Source organism: Erigeron canadensis, chromosome 4 (genome assembly GCF_010389155.1).
Source record: "Erigeron canadensis isolate Cc75 chromosome 4, C_canadensis_v1, whole genome shotgun sequence".
NCBI classification, from domain to species: Eukaryota; Viridiplantae; Streptophyta; class Magnoliopsida; order Asterales; family Asteraceae; genus Erigeron; species Erigeron canadensis.
The window spans coordinates 40,961,421-40,978,928 of record NC_057764.1 but is presented as its reverse complement, the minus strand read 5'-3'; the positions used below and the strand labels follow the sequence as shown (position 1 = coordinate 40,978,928).

General features: G+C 33.5%; 3 protein-coding genes across 4 annotated transcripts; 1 reads left to right on the top strand and 2 right to left on the bottom strand.

Moving 5' to 3' along the window:
- Positions 1–492: 492 nt before the first annotated feature.
- LOC122598440 (nicotinamide/nicotinic acid mononucleotide adenylyltransferase-like) lies at positions 493–3,999 on the bottom strand. Of its 2 annotated transcripts, XM_043771032.1 has the most exons (9): positions 3,668–3,998; positions 3,373–3,446; positions 3,090–3,175; positions 2,697–2,780; positions 2,371–2,455; positions 2,106–2,185; positions 1,386–1,487; positions 1,100–1,158; positions 493–1,012 (listed from the first exon to the last, which is right to left on the bottom strand). In XM_043771032.1, exons 1-9 carry the CDS (start codon positions 3,745–3,747, stop codon positions 913–915), a joined length of 750 nt encoding a protein of 249 aa, XP_043626967.1. In that variant the 5' UTR covers positions 3,748–3,998; the 3' UTR covers positions 493–912. The 2 variants fall into 2 exon arrangements, with proteins under 2 accessions (XP_043626967.1, XP_043626968.1); XM_043771033.1 differs by lacking the exon at positions 2,697–2,780 and having other exon boundaries at positions 3,668–3,999.
- A 4,667-nt stretch (positions 4,000–8,666) lies between these two features.
- Positions 8,667–14,115, top strand: LOC122598074 (glycosyltransferase BC10-like). The gene is made up of 11 exons (XM_043770685.1): positions 8,667–8,884; positions 10,255–10,726; positions 10,815–10,913; positions 11,552–11,652; positions 12,046–12,117; positions 12,211–12,301; positions 12,500–12,580; positions 13,074–13,133; positions 13,211–13,333; positions 13,436–13,474; positions 13,559–14,115. Exons 2-11 carry the CDS (start codon positions 10,349–10,351, stop codon positions 13,685–13,687), a joined length of 1,173 nt encoding a protein of 390 aa, XP_043626620.1. The 5' UTR covers positions 8,667–8,884; positions 10,255–10,348; the 3' UTR covers positions 13,688–14,115.
- A 405-nt stretch (positions 14,116–14,520) lies between these two features.
- Positions 14,521–17,087, bottom strand: LOC122598073 (oxysterol-binding protein-related protein 4C). The gene is made up of 6 exons (XM_043770684.1): positions 16,854–17,087; positions 16,179–16,424; positions 15,990–16,086; positions 15,614–15,905; positions 15,388–15,490; positions 14,521–14,867 (listed from the first exon to the last, which is right to left on the bottom strand). Exons 1-6 carry the CDS (start codon positions 17,082–17,084, stop codon positions 14,604–14,606), a joined length of 1,233 nt encoding a protein of 410 aa, XP_043626619.1. The 5' UTR covers positions 17,085–17,087; the 3' UTR covers positions 14,521–14,603.
- Between the last annotated feature and the right edge of the window lie 421 nt (positions 17,088–17,508).

Below are 17,508 nucleotides of genomic sequence, written 5' to 3'. Positions count from 1 at the left end.
GACTCGGATGTCGACAAGAAGGCGGTGAATTGAAAACTTGAGCGAACTATTTTAATTTTGAAAATGAATAATTAAACAAAAGTTTTGAAAGGTGATTTTAAACTAACGAAAACATAAAAAGCAAAACAAACAAACATATAAAGCAAATAAATAAAAGAACAAGATATAATAATACAAAATGGATAGTGGCTGAACAAGATATAATAATACAAAATGGATTGACAAATTAAGACTCATGACCCTTCACTTCTCACGTTCACTATTCCCGCAACAAACAATTACTAAAACAACTATTTATCAATAAATGAGTTTCTAATCAATCAGTCAATTACAAATTACAAATGACACCCACCCATAATGTTAATCCTAAACAATGACTAGTCAACCTTTGACTCTAAAAGTCAAGATTCATAATCCCCAATTTAACCGGTCTATAACCACTAATTAATCATTACAAAAAGAGTTCAAATCATATGCCCAAACAAACACAAATAATCAACTTACTAATCATACTCATAACATCAAATAAAACACTAAGATTCATGCATAGACACATTATCAATTAATGTTTCACAAAAAGTATGAATAATTGAAAAGAGTAAGAGATTACAACCCAATATCTAACAATAAAAATGGAATGGTGGTAGGATCTTCTCTTTCTTTCACCAAAGCTCCAAACCCCAAAATCTCAAGCCTTACAAGTTTTAATCTTTAAAGATGATAAAATTAGTGAAAGGATTTTTGATGGATAAATGAAGATTTGATGACAGTGGATGGTAGACAGATGATTGATTTTTGATTGTAAGATATTATGTGTTGGTGTAGTTCAAAGCTTCATTCACCTTTCTAAGAAAATCTTGTAAAGGGCATAACAGATATTATGTGTTGGTGTAGTTCAAAGCTTCATTCTTGTCAGATGATAGGGTTAGTGTACAGTTGATTTCGTTTTATGTAATCAATAACTTCATCTGATGTCAAATATTTCACCGACAAATTCCTTGAAATGCAGTCTCTGTAATTACATAAACAGAGACACTTAAGCTTCAAGTTACAGCAAATAAGAAAGCATAACTTTTAAGTTTATCAGCTTGATGGCTACCTTACTAAAGTTGAGCTGATACGGTTTGGTATTATTTCATCCACCACTTCGATATTATCCTGCATGATTTGAAGAAGAAAAAAGATATTTAATGAAAATATGCAAACAAGACTACAAGATTGTAGAAAATGTAATTAATCGAAACAACGATGCTAGGAAACTTGATTTATTTAGAAGAAGATGGTAAACAGAAGTCATCAAGCAGAAAAAAATTGCATCTGATAAATTATCAATTTTGTTGCAGTTTAGCATGCTAAATTGTGTTGAGAAAATAATGGTAGGTTACCTTATATTCTGTCAAGATTTCATCACGTAAGATGATTTTCTCAATGTCTTGACCTTCTCTGCGAATACAAACCACACCGTAATCTCTGCATATAGTCCTGACCTAGAATGAGAGGATGGGCATGTAGAGTTAATAGATCAAGTCATGAATTTGTGCTCTAGTTTGGATGTGAATCTATTATTGCGCCTATTTGAAGTGTTTGGTAAAAATGTGATCATGTTTTTTTTACTTATTGAGGATCAAAGTATTACCAATTAGTAGCTGCAATATTCTGGATCATAGCCTCCTACTTCATACTCCTAAGTCCTAAGTCCTAACCACAACCATTGACAGATCCAGAAACCCTTTTGACTTTTGAGTAGTTTTCATATAGTGCATGTTGACACTGGCATGGATAATTGGTCACGTTTTATTCATGAAATGGATTGAATTGCTTTGGAGCTTTGGATATGAGAAATTCAATCTATTCGTAAATACATCTGATCTAATAAGTACCTTTTGTCGGAATTCAAACTTGCTATATCTATGACTGTTATCTTTAGTATTTTCTTACTCGTTAAGTGTATGTACTATTTAACCATCACCTAATTTTAGTAAAAAAACTGAACAAACTCGGCAAATTGGAATAAAAAGAAGAATTTGATAGGAATGTACAGGTATCCACAAGTTTAATATTTTGTACGACACCACTGGAGATATACGATCAAGGGCGAAGTTTACCTGCTCTGGAATCCAAGCTCCAGGGATGCCAAATGATTCTAGCAGATCAGAGCCACAGACAAGCATGACCTTTAGGAACGCTACAAATCCATAAACAAAATTAATTTTGATAGCAAATGGTATTTTCAACCCTAAAACTTCTTCGACACAAATAAATACAGTTATATGCCTACTTAACAGATGTGCTCAATAAGTCAGTTGTGTCACAACTCACAACAAAATCCACTTTCTATGTACCTGTAGGATATAGAACATTAGAACATACCACTAGATATTAGTCCGTTATCACAAAAGAAACTCCTTATTCTTGACAATACTGTCAATGAGCGTTGAAACGAACTTTGGTTTGCCTAAAAAAGATAAATGGCTCTGCATCAATATATAGAAAGAAAAATAAGCAGAGGTCTTGTACAGCAAAGAGGTCGATATTAATTATCAGTAAATCAGATCTACATCTGCCCTAAAAAAAGAACTTATTCTACATTCAACATGCTTTAGTCATAAAAGTAAATTGCAATATGTTAAAGTAGAGCTTTAGTAAAACATATTTGTGTGTGTGTGTGTGTCAGAGAGAGAGAGAGAGAGAGAGACCTCCCAGCTATCAACCATTACAAATTCAGAACTTTTGCAAGCTAATTGGCACATGATGATACGATGGTCAGCTGGTATGAGATCCTATGCAAAGATTAATATTTCAGCTCATACATCAATTCTTAAGAATCTGATAAAGGAACAGCAATTGGCTAATAGTAGCAGGTTCTTGGTCATAGGTGATTGCACACAAAGAAATCTGTGAAACCATAGATTCAACTAATGTGGACATGTGGTCGATAAAATTAACTAGGTTCAAAGATATAATGCAGAATGCAACAAAACTATCAATATCTTTAGAAAATGATAAAAGTCTTAGACTTCATAAGATTTTGATTTAACAATGTTTTGTAACTGGCATGAACAACATTAAGCTGCAGAAAGTCACATTACCTTTTTATTATATGCATCATTTACAGGCGACATATAACCTCCAACAACATGAAACCCTTTCGAGTCAAGTGCATCTCTTGCCAATTCTAAGCATGAAAAGACAATTAGTATACGTCAAATTATATTAACGTCTAAGATCATGTGTGCCAATCCAATAGACTAGAAATCATTAAAAACTCACAGATTAGAAAATAGCAGTCATGTACGTCATGTTATCGAATATCAAAGACATGAAATCAATTTTTTTTCTATTTATTACAAGAAAAAAAGTCCAACTACATACCAAAAAGGCGCAAATGCATAAATGTAGGAGGGTTGAAGCTTCCAGTTGATACTAAAACTACATGCATTTTCCCCCTGCAAAAATGTAAAAGGGTTTAGACTTTAGCAAACACAGTTATCTTAATTCTATTGTTTGCATCTATGTGCTACAACTTTCTCTGTTGGCTGTTTGGCAAGTGGCAACAAGACATCGCCAAACCATGATTACCAGGTTTACTAATCAATATCGGTGTGACAACTACAAATCTTGAGTCAAGTTACAGTTTTAGCAACAAACATACTTCTGTAAAACTTACTTTGCGTTCGAATGTGACGAAGCATCTTCTTCATCTATGGGCTCTAACGATAACTTCTCAAGGGGCAGCGCATAATCCATTTACTCAAAATTCAGATTGGTATTTCCTAGCATCCAACACAAGAAAAATCATAACTTTTCAACCTTATATAAACAATAAAAGAGTAAACAAACAGTATCTGATCATTGTATCTTCAAACTCACATTATCATAAGCTTCTGCTATAAGTACATATTTTTTTAGCATTTTTCTGACCCTAGTCATTATAACACCCAAAAAACCATTGTACAGCTGATCATTATTTCTATTTTTATCTACAATTTTTTTTGCCCAAGAGCTATGACTATGATTAGCAACCCCCCCCCCCCCCCCCCAAAAAAAAAAAAAAAATCTAAATATATTATCAAAACTAGAAAAAGATAAAAACTTTGTGATCAAGATTCACTTTCAGAGAGACCCTTAATACATAATTCCCTATATCTACTTGCTTCATCTTTTGGAGCATATATATATAAAACTTGATAAAAATCGATAATTTTAATGAGAATGTAAACTCTGCAAACACATACAAAGAGCCCGTTTTCATATCAAAAGAAAGCAACTGCCTTTCAATAACAATATTAAAAACTCACCCCAGAAAGTTATGGTAAGTGTACAACTATTTTATACGGAGCAAAACCCATATCAAAAAACTCAAATATATACAACTTAGTACAAAATAGTAGCAATAGATAAAAGAGTGTGTTAGATAGAAGTAAAAATCATTTTCCATATTTAAAAGTTGAATAGAGTACATGATTATTATGAAGCACATGGGCCTGTATTAGCTGCCTAATGATGACAAGCTTTAAATAACTCATTATTGGCAATTTGGCATATGCATAATTGAGTAAAATATAGATATACATACATACATACATGGCCTAACTTATTCTTATGTAAAAGAGGGAGGGAGGAAGAAAATGATGATGGGTGAATTAGCAGAGGGAGTATTGTATGTATGTATAGTGTGTTGGTTGGTTCGTTCACATGGGGTACCGAGCGACACCATACACCACGAGGTCTGCCTTGCTGGTCATTTAAGAAATTGCCAGATTTTTTTTGTTATATGAATGAATGAAGTTGAGATTTTTTTAAAATAAATTTTCTTTTTCTATATAAATAAAAAAAGAGATACTTTAATTACAGTAATTTTTTTTCTTTTAGAGACAATACATAATTTGTCAGTAATTGGTTTCTTAGAGTTAACAATCTTAATTAACCTATTATTATTATTATTATTATAATTATTATTATTATTATTATTATTTTTTAAAGATTTACTTGTAGTAGTTATTCGACATTAGAGACATATCATCATATAAAAGTAAAACCTCGCACGCACTTTAAAGTACAAAATGTCGACCATTAGTTGTTACATGTGATTTAAAGGTAAAACCTTAGTACACGTCATTTCAAAAAGTTGAACCTGTAACCTTGGGTAAAACGGAGATGTTATAAGAAAAAAAAAAATTCATTTACCTCTTGAAATTATTAAAGGGATATTTTGGATCTTTTAGATGTGGGGGTTAACATTTAGCTGGAGATATTTATGCTTTCTCAGTTTTTAATTTTTTTTTTTTTAATTTTTAAAGGTGATATTTCATTAATATTCACAAATTTACAATGAATCATAAAAAAAAAATAAAAATGGATAGTGGCTGAACAAGATATAATAATACAAAATGGATTGACAAATTAAGACTCATGACCCTTGACTTCTCACGTTCACTATTCCCGCAACAAACAATTACTAAAACAACTATTTATCAATAAATGAGTTTCTAATCAATCAGTCAATTACAAATTACAAATGACACCCACCCATAATGTTAATCCTAAACAATGACTAGTCAACCTTTGACTCTAAAAGTCAAGATTCATAATCCCCAATTTAACCGGTCTATAACCACTAATTAATCATTACAAAAAGAGTTCAATCATATGCCCAAACAAACACAAATAATCAACTTACTAATCATACTCATAACATCAAATAAAACACTAAGATTCATGCATAGACACATTATCAATTAATGTTTCACAAAAAGTATGAATAATTGAAAAGAGTAAGAGATTACAACCCAATATCTAACAATAAAAATGGAATGGTGGTAGGATCTTCTCTTTCTTTCACCAAAGCTCCAAACCCCAAAATCTCAAGCCTTACAAGTTTTAATCTTTAAAGATGATAAAATTAGTGAAAGGATTTTTGATGGATAAATGAAGATTTGATGACAGTGGATGGTAGACAGATGATTGATTTTTGATTGTAAGATAAAAGGATTTTTATTTGAATGATAATGTAAAAGGTAAAATAAGAAAAAGAGGTGAAATAAAATGAAAGTGGAGGCTGCTGCTGTGTTGTTCTCTCCGTGTCCTCCTCATAGCCGCATATAAAAGGAGTAATATGACTTGGGATGTGGCATGTAGCTATTGGTTGGTCAAAGTCAAGAGAGTAAATAATTTATGTTGTTCTTGTGCTGCTCGTTTCTATCCTTTTCTTTGGGGAATGATTAATTTTTATAGATGTACCATACTGTACAAACTGTATTATTAACTGTATAAGTTAACAATGTACAATTGTGTGTACATATATCAAAAGAAGTCAAACTGTATTATTAACTGTATAAGTTAACAATGCATAATTGTGTGAACATGTATCAAAAGAAGTGGTACAAATATCAATTCCTTTTCAAAAATGACATCCTTTTTCTGTAGCTCATGGACTGCTGGGCCTTTTAGTACTTCAGCCCAACAGAAATATATAGCTGGGCCTGGGCTTGTGATGTTAGGTTTATTCCATGCTTCATACGGGTGAATTCATCTGGCTTCTAAAGTGGTGGTGGCTCGGCTGGTTCAGAAAAACAAAACAATGACATCTTAAAATGAAAATGAGTTGCTAAGGGCACGTTTAGTTCGAGATGGAGTTTTCATTTTTTCATTTTAGAAAACTAGAAAACATGTTTAAATTCATTTGTTTTTTGATTTTAGGTTTATAAAAGGTTTGGAAAATATAAAAGTGAAAACAAAAACTAAAAAAAAAAAGTTTTCTAATTTTAGTGCAAAAGTTGAAAAGAGGAACTTTCATTTTCTAGGAAAACTTTTCTAGAAAAATACAATTTGAACGTGTTTCTTGTTTTCCATGTTTTCTTGAAAAATGAAAATGAAAAACACGGGAGTTTTCTTGAACTAAACGCACCCTAACTTTTTTTTTTTTTTAGCATCCCACATCGACATAAAATGGCCTAGCCAAAGTAAATGCACTGCTAGTTTGTTCCCAGCTGTATGTGTGTGTGAGTGCTTTTGTGATTCCCTCCAGCCGCAAAGTACGATAATAAAAGTCGAATCGAAAGTCGTCACTTCACTTTATATCATTAAAAGTTCAATGTCAATCATCAAAACGTCCATTTAGTTCCAAATTGTCACATCTTCACATAATACCTACACAAAATCTTATGAGAATACTAAGTGTCCATTTAAACGCAAATATTAACCTAAAATACATATAAATGATGGATATTAGCCAATTAATGAATTTGAAAGCTAAATGGGACTTATACAAGTAATAAGTAACAAACACACAAAATGGACATAAAATGCATTCAAATAACGGATATTAGCCTCAAAATAAATTCTTAGAAATATACATAATTTGGCTAATATCAAAAACTGATGTTGATCAAAAAGCCTTTGATACAATTAAGAGATTCATATTAGCTGTATTCAATATGCTTCTCTTAATGATTTTCAGATAGGGTTAGGACTCCAAAAGAGAAAGATTAATGTGCCATCTCCTGACCAGTCCTTGTACTCTGGTGATATCGAAAAACTGAGCATTAGCCATATCATTCTAACTCCAAAAAATGGTGTTGTTTTCATCAATAGCCTAGGAAAGAAAACTTTCAACAGATTCACTGAATTAACCAGTTCTTATATAGGACACTCGAGTACTATAAAAGGGTCCTTGATTGCATATATAGCTGAAGATGAAAATGATCCAAAATCCAAATGAACACTTGAAAAGGCAGCCCAAAAAATACAAATAGACTCAACAAGAGAGATAACATCAGAAAACTGAGAAATGCAAAAAGAGCCACACCAAATGAGAATGTTTGTTATGTCAAAGGAAGCTGTTGGATCAGATAAGATATGCACCTAATAATGTCCGTGGTCAGCACAACACACCACCAGACAACTATGTTGAAAATCAAAATCCTCCACCAAATAAACCTTGGGGAAGATTGTTAAATTTATATTGTAGTGTTTGATTTGCATATTTTGATGTATTTATATATTTGGAATAGTGAGGGGTTTAGATGTAATTAGCTTTCTTTTGTTAGTATAAATACTCCCTCACCTTCGTACCTTTATAACCTTTAACACTTAATACCAATTTCCTTTATCCACCCCATCTCTAACACACACATATTCTAAGGTTCACATACATATACATATACATATAATCATATAATCATGAATTTCATTATTTTACAAATCCCTCCAACAAATATGTTGGTATAAGTGAGAATGCATTCACGCAACAATCTCTAGATAAGAAGATTGAATTTGAGCTTCTTGTGGTACAAGGGTAAATGAGTATGAATCATCTTGTCTAATGTATCATGTTGATACTTAGATCATTTGGTATGCATGCTTGTCCAAGTCACCACGCTGATAGAGTTATTAAGATGGATAACTTTATGAAAATTTGAAATAGGGCCACAACTAAATTAACATAAATTGATAATCTGTTTTTACCTGTCTAATTTCACCGATTTGGTGATTTTGATCACATGTGTGAAAATAAATTATTCAAAGAAAATATATCATTATTATTATTTCTGGAAGTAAAACAAAATAGAAAAATACTACTGTATGAAGCAGAAGTTTATTTTTAAATATTCACATGTATGATTATTGATTTTCTTAATTTTACCGGCAAAATTATGACCCAGAGACATTAGAAAATAGGGCAGCAGAATTGTTCTTGTGTTTTGGGCTCTGTAAAAAAAACAACCACGCAACCAATAAAATAGCACCAATCTTTTTTAATCTTTCCTTCCACCAACAAACAAAGTATAGATACAAATTACTCGTAGTTGATTTATTCACAGCAATGTACTATTCAGATCTTCAAGATTAAATTATTCGAGATAGGAAAGATCTTTTAAAACAGGTTATTACCCTAATATTCTTATTCTTATATTTGTATACATAATACCGAAGTAATATTTTTTAATACTTTTTTTGATGTGTTTTTGTTTAACAAAATGCCCTAAATTATGTGCCATGCCCAGATGGTTTGTGTGTGTTAAATGGTGTAAAGATTTGATTTTTATTTGTGGGTTTTGCTCAACTGACTGAAAAAGATGTTACATTTGATTATATATACATGTATGTTGCGTGTATGTATGTATGTATTGGCATATTGGGAATTAAGACATGAAAGTTCTGTGTTGTAGAAAGAAATATATTTTTACTCCCATCTTTTACTTTTTAATTTTCTTTTTATTAAGTATTGGGAAATATTACTTGCTTCTATAAAAATTGTTACTCGAGTTATCTTCATTTTCCATGTTATGCTTTATGATTGTGACGGTAGGCTAAATGGGTTAATAATTAGTGAAAAATGATAGATTTGCCTATAGGTATGCTTAGCCAGGAGATAGACGTAAGTAAGTAAGCGCTCATTGCCGTCTTCCACGGGTTTGGGTCTCAATACCTCAACGGTGGATTTTTTTTATTTATTTTTTTGAACGGCATTCCATCCTACTCCTACTCTTAAATTACACGTATGCCTGGAAACCAGGACTCACGAAAAACCCGTATTAATCCACCCCCACAATTGTGAGAAGTGGGACTTGAACCCAAGTGGATCCTCTCAAGGTCAAAGACCTTACCAATGGGCCACCAACCCCATTGGCACCTCAACTTTGTATTGGGGAGGTTAAGATATAGACAATCTTGCCCCTACCACGAGGGTATAGAGAGGCTACTTCCAAGTTCTATCTAAGATAGAAAAGGACCTCCAGCCTTGCAAGGCATGAGGATAGAATTCTTGACCTCTGCCTTGAAGACATAGATTTAGGAAGGGCGAGTATTCCTATGTGGATTATCTTCATGCACGTTTCCTAATGTTTTAACTGGTCACCTGAAGATGTAACTAGTGAGGTTCGAACATGAGACCTCAGACCTCTTGTGAGGATAGAGAAAGATGAGAATTTATGTCTCATGCATTGAACGGATAAGAAATATTTATTAGGCTAGCAATTTAGGCATGCATATCATTTCTGATAGGTACTTGAATTAATCCAAGTGAAATAGAAACAAATACCTAAATGTATGCTTTGTTGATGTTTCGGAATGTTGGTAAGGAAATACGTTCTAACATACTGCCGTGTCTTCAAAATGATTATTTAAGACTTGTATAGAATCAATAATCAGTTGCTTAATGTTAGGGGTAATTAGAAACTTAAGCGTAATTAATCTCTGCAAAACGCTCAAAATACAACTTGGATGACATAGTTGTGACTTTCTTGTTTGCAGATTTGGATAATTGATGTTTTGGAACTCAGTTGTGGTTCAGTTTCAGTTTATCCTTGTTAGTATTGAGTATAAACGTGTAATGTGTTACCTTTGAATGAAGGAAGGTCAGGCGTGGCGTATAGGCATGAAAGACACACAATTGCCTCCGCCTCACCATCGTGCTCAATCGAAGAAGCCAACATGGATTATCATATTAGTTTCATTTGTTTGCGTTTTCTTAGTTTTTGCTTATGTGTATCCACTTCAAAACTCAGATGCATGTTACATCATCTTGTCTTCTAGTTGTAATACCTTTTCTAGTTGGCTCCCGCCCCCTACAAGAGAACTTAGTGATGATGAGGTTGCTTCTCGTGTATTTATCAATGATATTTTAAACATGCCATCAACTGAACCGAATTATCCCAAGATTGCTTTCATGTTCATGAGCATTGGATCATTACCTTTTGAGAATTTGTGGGACAAATTCTTCGAGGTATGTAACAGTATTTATAGAAAATATATAAACTTTCTTGTTTTTTATTTATTTAATCACTCATGGACACTCATTTTCTATGTTTCAGGGACATGAAGGTAGATTTTCCATCTATATTCATGCATCCAGAGAAAAACCGGTCCATTCTAGCCATTACTTCATAAACCGTGAAATTCGCAGTGGCAAGGTTTGAACATTCATTATAGAATACAGTTATGTGCATGTCACTCTTTAAGTACGTAGTTATTAAAATCATATTGATCAAATGTAGAAGTGGCAAAAAGTCGGTCTGGGCGCACTGTGAAGTGGATCAAGATATGTTCGAGTTGAGACATGTAGCTTTTAAATACGAGTCTTAAAGAATAGGGTCGGTAATGCTGACTTGTCAACCCTTTCTGGCCTTCTGGGTCGATTGTAGTGGATAAATTAAGATTATAAATACCATGTTGTTAAAGTAATGATCTAATGTTTTTAAACAAAGTGATTAAGGGAGTTCTAAACATTGGAGAGCACTATGGGAAACTTTTGAGTTTTGACCCATTTTACCTGGTCAAACCATTGGACCGGTTTCATTGTACACGAGTATTAAAAATATCGTTTGATCCATTGGAGGTAAAATACAACCCAAACAGAACTACTTTTTGGTAATTGAATAGAATATGTCACTGCTAATCAGCTAATCAAATGAATTAGCAGTTATATCCAAAAAACCAATGATATTATAGATATAAGTTATATTCAAAATCATTTTGACTTGATGTTTAATCAAGTTAGAATTACAAAAGCTTATCTTCTCTTATTACTGGCTAATAATTTATTATACAGGTAGATTGGGGGAAAATTTCAATGGTTGATGCGGAGAAACGACTTCTGGCAAATGCATTGAAAGATCCCGACAATCTCCGTTTTGTATTACTTTCCGACAGGTTACCATCTCTCATCCTTTCTAGTAGAGGTAGCGGTTTCGGCCCCACCTGCTTATAGATGGCAGGATGGGTTGGTTTTAGTTATGTTTTATCTAAAATGAAATAGGTCCAATGGGGGTCAATAGTCCCCTAGTGTATTCCAAGGTATAAAATATCGTCAGTCAACTTATTGAAAACTATAAATAATTTGGATGGTATAATTTTTGTTTCTCTCTTTTGCACACCAAATACTATTGAAAAGACAAAGTGTTGCGAGTCAGCTGAACCTGCACCAAAAGTTGCCTATTTTGATCAGTTACCTAACCCACTTGATCCAGCCTTCGTGCTACATTTACTTTCTAGTGTCTGTCATCTCTTTAAAGCTCTTATTATTTTATTTTTTTTGCATTTCAGCTGTGTACCATTGCGTGATTTCGACTATGTGTACAATTACCTTATGCACACAAATGTCAGCTTCATTGACAGGTTGCACATTGACTTTGGATGCCAAACATGTACCTTGTAAATGTTTTTGATGCTTTTTAATCCCATGTACCTTCAATTTTTTGCTCTTTTTAGCTTTGAGGATCCTGGTCCACATGGTAGTGGCCGATATTCGGAGCATATGTTGCCTGAAGTAGAGAAGAAATTCTTTAGAAAGGGTGCGCAGGTATACCTTAAAGCTCTCGTGATTACATTTTTTAACTCTTAAGCAATTTGTGTTATTAAGCTCTAAACTTTTATTCCATCTCTGTTCAGTTTTATGGCCTTGGTTCTGCTGGAAACTTTTTTTAAGCGTTCTAATTTTTATAGATTTAGACATTTAGTATTTCTAATTTGATGCTAGTTCTGATGTAAATTTGTGCAGTGGTTCACAATGAAACGACAACATGCAATCATAGTTATGGCAGATAGTCTTTACTACACAAAATTCAGGGATTATTGCAGGGTGAGTGTGTCTTCATGCTTTAGTGTATACTAGAGGTAGCAATTTCACCCTGATATATCATTTGTTGGTAGACAGGTTTTGATTATATGAGGTCTAACTTGCCACAGGGTAACTTTTAATTAGTGAAATTGAAAATGGGTTCAGAGGGTCAAACTGTCAAAAGTCAGCCAACTGTCTCCAAAATGCGTAAAACCTCCTAAATAACCCCAAAATGCATAAAACCTCAATAACCCTACTTCAAAATTAGATTATATTTGTAATAAGATAGTTTTTCTAATCATATTAACTCAGTGTTTTTATGAAAATTAAAGAACAGAAAGAGTAGCTTCTTGTGTATCAGTGAGACCCAATCCAACCTATACTTCAATTTTGTGTTTTGGCTCATTACTAACCTGCCCAGCCCATTTGTCTCCTCTACTTTATGGGTGAGGTCTGTGATTGTTATTGATTTTTAAAATAAAGAATCATTGTATGCTTCTTTCTTATGTCACAGCCTGGTATGGATGGGCGCAATTGCTATGCCGATGAACACTATTTGCCTACCTTTTTCCATGTAAGAATTTTCACTTATTTAACGAAATCAAGGGGCTATCTACGAATTATGTGAGTTGTTTTATTCAAACTGTTCAGATGCTTGATCCAAATGGGATCGCAAATTGGTCAGTAACACATGTTGATTGGTCTGAAAGGAAATGGCATCCAAAATCTTACAAAGCGCTAGACATCTCATACCAACTAATCAAAAACATAACGGTATGATTATATGTTGATGTTGCTGTATAAGGATGAAAACCCCCCGAAACACTTTCTAAAATTCTTCCGATTATAATCTTATCGGGATTGTTATTCATGCAGTCTATCACCGATAGTGTTCATGTTACAAGTGAAGAAAAGGTATATTTTTTAATTTTTTTTTTTCCCTTTCTCTTTGTTCTATGCTCCATATATTCTAAATAAATTGTCTTCCAATTTATGCAGAAGGAAACTATGATTATGCCTTGTATGTGGAACGGGATCAACCGGCCTTGTTACTTATTTGCACGAAAATTTTTACCAGAGACCCTAGAGCGCATGATAAACCTATTCACAAATCAAACAATGTTTTAAGCATGAAAATGACATTGGGGATGTTTATTAGTGTGATTATTTTGGCTGGATCAAACCCTTAAGCTTGAGATCCAACCCATTTTTTTAAGGTTCCCCTTTTCGAGAGATCAGAAGGGTAGAACTAATACTCGCCTAAACATGACATCGTTTCATGTTCACGTCCACGTTGGGACTCATACTAGTTGGTACCGAGAAGAGAGGTTGGATACCGATGTTTCTCGAGTATAATGATTTTGTTTTTTTTAGTGCTAATTCTATGTTGTATTTGATTGTGAGAGTAAGATGTAAAAGGCATTATTGCAGTGGCTTAATTTTTGTAAAAGTTTAAACAATGAGTTGCAATATAGGGACAGGTTTTTTTTGTAACTTGAACAGTATTGTAATTATTTTAATAACAAAATTCAGGGCTGCAATTTTGGTTGGTTCAAGTCACTTATTGTATCTCTGATAGAAAGTCACAATAGTTATTACTTGTTCATTTCAGTTGGTACAGAATTTTATTTCTTGCCCAATCGCTTTACAACCTCTAATATTGAAACACGGCCAACCCAACCTATCTGTTATACTACCCTAGTTCGAGTAGTAACTGAGCTGACCCAATTCCGGGTTTAACCAATCTCCTTCAATCTCCTTCTAAATATGGTTTATATTGATCATCAGACCTTTGACTAGCCACAACCACATCTAACCATTTACTGGTCATGTTTTGAGCTCGACCCAAACTAACCCTCCATCCACTAAACCTTTTACCTGTTTCGAGGTTTGGATCATGTCTACAGTCTACTTACATCCAGATTCTATAAGATAAAGGTAAAAAAAAACCCATAACAATATACAACACAAACAAATGCCCATATATATATGAACAGATATGTTATGCACCTAGCTGTTGACAAAGATGATGCAAGTTAGATGATCAAAGTGGGACGACTATGGGAGCTGGAGGTACCTTTATATTTTTGGGTGTAACCTCCCAGTCCCACTCACCAGTTTCTTTACAATTGGATAATACAAAATGCTTTGGAACCCAAGTTTCACCTTTCGACCTCCTAATTCTTGCCAGTTTTCTCTCCTTCTCTTCAATGGCAGTCTTTGCATCATTTGCTTTATCCCATGATTTGTTCATAATACCTTCATTAACTTTTGCCCATACGACAGCAGACTCACTCGCCTGCAATCCCTATTTCATACATAAATTCATGCATCAGTAAAACCTTACAACAATGAGGAAACTAAGCATATCATGCATGGAGATCGATTTGGGCTGTGTTTTATTTCAAATATATGTCAAATGAGTCAACTCAAAATATTACCCTAGAGGTGAAAGGGTCAAATAAGCTGAATGGATCAAACAAGATGGAAATCGTATGAAATCTTTTAACCTTTTTAATTGTTTTTGTTCAAAGATCTAAATTACTATTATAGAAAAATATGGCTCATACGGGCTGAGTTGATGGGTATCCAATTGTGGTACCAGGGCTAGGGTTCCTCCATTACCTTTTTTTTTAAAAATATGGTTTTTTCTTATCATAATTGACGTTTTAAATATTAATTCAAATATAAAGAAGATACCAAAGTGTTAGAACTTGAAAGGGCCACTCATTTCAAGTTTCAACCCACACCAAAAAGAGATCTTTTACTCAATCTGTCTGACCCACCCATATCGTCCACATGTATAGATCGAATTGGTAGTTTAGTACCTTTGCATCCTTGACAGTTGGTGTTTTCATGGCTGAAATCACATCCTTTGCGTTATAAATGACCGACTGTTTTCCCGTTTTGACATCCTTAATTGTCACAGTCCTGGGTAAAATTTTTAAAAAATAAAACAAAATCATGTTAAGTTAAACTTATTCGCAGAGCTTATATCTTGTGGCCAAATAATGATATTGGCAATCTGCCATAACTCAAGTATAAGGTGAATACCTATCCCAATGACCTTTGATCTCATAAATAGTTTTCATAGTTTGTATAGATACAATCTTTCCTCTGATAGACCTGTAATTTCCTCGTTTGCCAAAGAAAGAATTGCCTTTAAAGCACAGTTGTGCTTCAAGGTCAGTTTCTTGGCATTGAATTGTGACATTTCCCAACCACTCCACATCAGGCACTGGAAGGAACTTTATAACAAGATTTGGGGAGTTCATCACATAAGATTCGCCCAAGTTCAGGAACTTCAGTTGTCTTCTTCCGAGCACCTGAGCTTCAATAAAGGTACCTGCATAATAGATAAACATGTTTTACGCCAAAACTTATTATGTGCAACTTCATAGTTACATCAAGAACTTAGCCATTAGCATACCACAGAACTTTGGAATTGCATATTGACACCAGGTCATCTCGATGTTGTCTATCTCATTAGTAGCATGGAGAGCACTCACTGGCGGATGATGTGAAACCTGCAAAAAGGTGTGAGAAGAATAAAAACACGAGAAAAGGCCCTTTTTTACCTAAAGTCAAAATATTAAAACAGCCACGGTCAAGGAAATACCTGTTCGAGTAGTACATTTAGATTGCCTCTTGAAACATGGTGAGTCTCTCCAAGGATGGGATTGTAGGGAGCCACACCAAACATGAGAGGGCGTAAAGTAGAGATGCTCCAGGCAACAACCGATGTGAATCTCTCGAGCGAGCTCCCACCATTGGCACATCTACTAAGAATGTCATTGTTAACACTATATACTGATTCCCCATAACATTGAAGCTGTGATTTGGGAATGTTGAAGATAGGTGGCAACTGAAATCAAGCATTTAATTTAATCATTAACTATATCACATAAAACAAAAATATATATCAGTAAATTAACATTTCTTGATCATGATGTAGCAGCTGATAAGTTGTTACAAGTGTTCAAATGCATACAAATAGAAATGAATGGAATGCCCAAACAGAGGGGCGCAATGTACCAAATACAATAAGGTATAGCACCGGGTTTGGTTTGCTACCCCTCATCCTAATAGGCAAAAATTTGGATTAGTTAAATTAGCTTTAAAACGACATCAAAAGTTCACCGCCATACTTCCAAAACCGAAGCAGTTTGAATATATGCACTAAATTCTATAATCATCAAAAGAAAAAACAATACAAACTAACTAAATTCAATTTACTACTATATAAACAAACATAAAGAGAAACATAAAGTAATATAAATAGAAATAGAAATACCGTGAATGTGGTAAGGTCAGAGCCAGGGCGTACATTCTTCAACAAACTAAACACACGCTGTAACAAATTCGGCGGTGATTTATTACTATTATTATTACCACCAAAATTTGACTGATCATAACAACTAGTACTATAATCCAAAGATAACGGCGCCGTTAAAATCGCAGCCTGCACTTGATCATCGTCACCCTCTTGATCATTTGTTACCTGTTTCTGCTGCTTCTGTATCATATCCGTACGTTTAATTAATTAATTAATTTGTTGTTAATTTCAATTCTAATTAATTTGTTCAAATAATTAAACACACCAAAGATACATATATTTTACCAAGTATATATAGATAGATAGATAAAAAAAATAAAATAAGTGTTTTGTGTGTGAAAAAAGTGGGGAATGAATATAACTTGAAGGAATGATATTGTGACGATGGCGGAGAATCTTTGACAAAGCACGCAAACGAATTACACTACTATTAAAATAGATTACTCATAAAACGGCTTTTTTAATTCGGCTATTCTTCCTTTCTTTTGAGACAAAAAAGCGCCAAAAACCGTGTATCCGTTTTTTGCCACTTGTAAACGTGTGAGTGTCCTTTTCGTGTCATTCATATACACATTGGGGATGGATGTTTCCAAAGAAGAAATTAATATTTGTT

Coding starts and splice junctions, on each gene's coding strand:
- LOC122598074 (XM_043770685.1), top strand. CDS start 10,349: ATGAAGGAAGGTCAGGCGTGGCGTATAGGCATGAAAGACACACAATTG. Junction 10,914..11,551: donor GTGAAATTCGCAGTGGCAAG/GTTTGAACATTC, acceptor TTTATTATACAG/GTAGATTGGGGGAAAATTTC. Junction 12,302..12,499: donor TCTTTAGAAAGGGTGCGCAG/GTATACCTTAAA, acceptor AAATTTGTGCAG/TGGTTCACAATGAAACGACA.
- LOC122598440 (XM_043771032.1), bottom strand. CDS start 3,747: ATGGATTATGCGCTGCCCCTTGAGAAGTTATCGTTAGAGCCCATAGAT. Junction 2,456..2,696: donor TAATGGTTGATAGCTGGGAG/GTCTCTCTCTCT, acceptor TATCTTTTTTAG/GCAAACCAAAGTTCGTTTCA. Junction 1,159..1,385: donor AAATCTTGACAGAATATAAG/GTAACCTACCAT, acceptor CAAATCATGCAG/GATAATATCGAAGTGGTGGA.
- LOC122598073 (XM_043770684.1), bottom strand. CDS start 17,084: ATGATACAGAAGCAGCAGAAACAGGTAACAAATGATCAAGAGGGTGAC. Junction 16,087..16,178: donor TAAATGTACTACTCGAACAG/GTATTTCCTTGA, acceptor ACCTTTTTGCAG/GTTTCACATCATCCGCCAGT. Junction 15,491..15,613: donor ATCAAAGGTCATTGGGATAG/GTATTCACCTTA, acceptor AATTTTACCCAG/GACTGTGACAATTAAGGATG.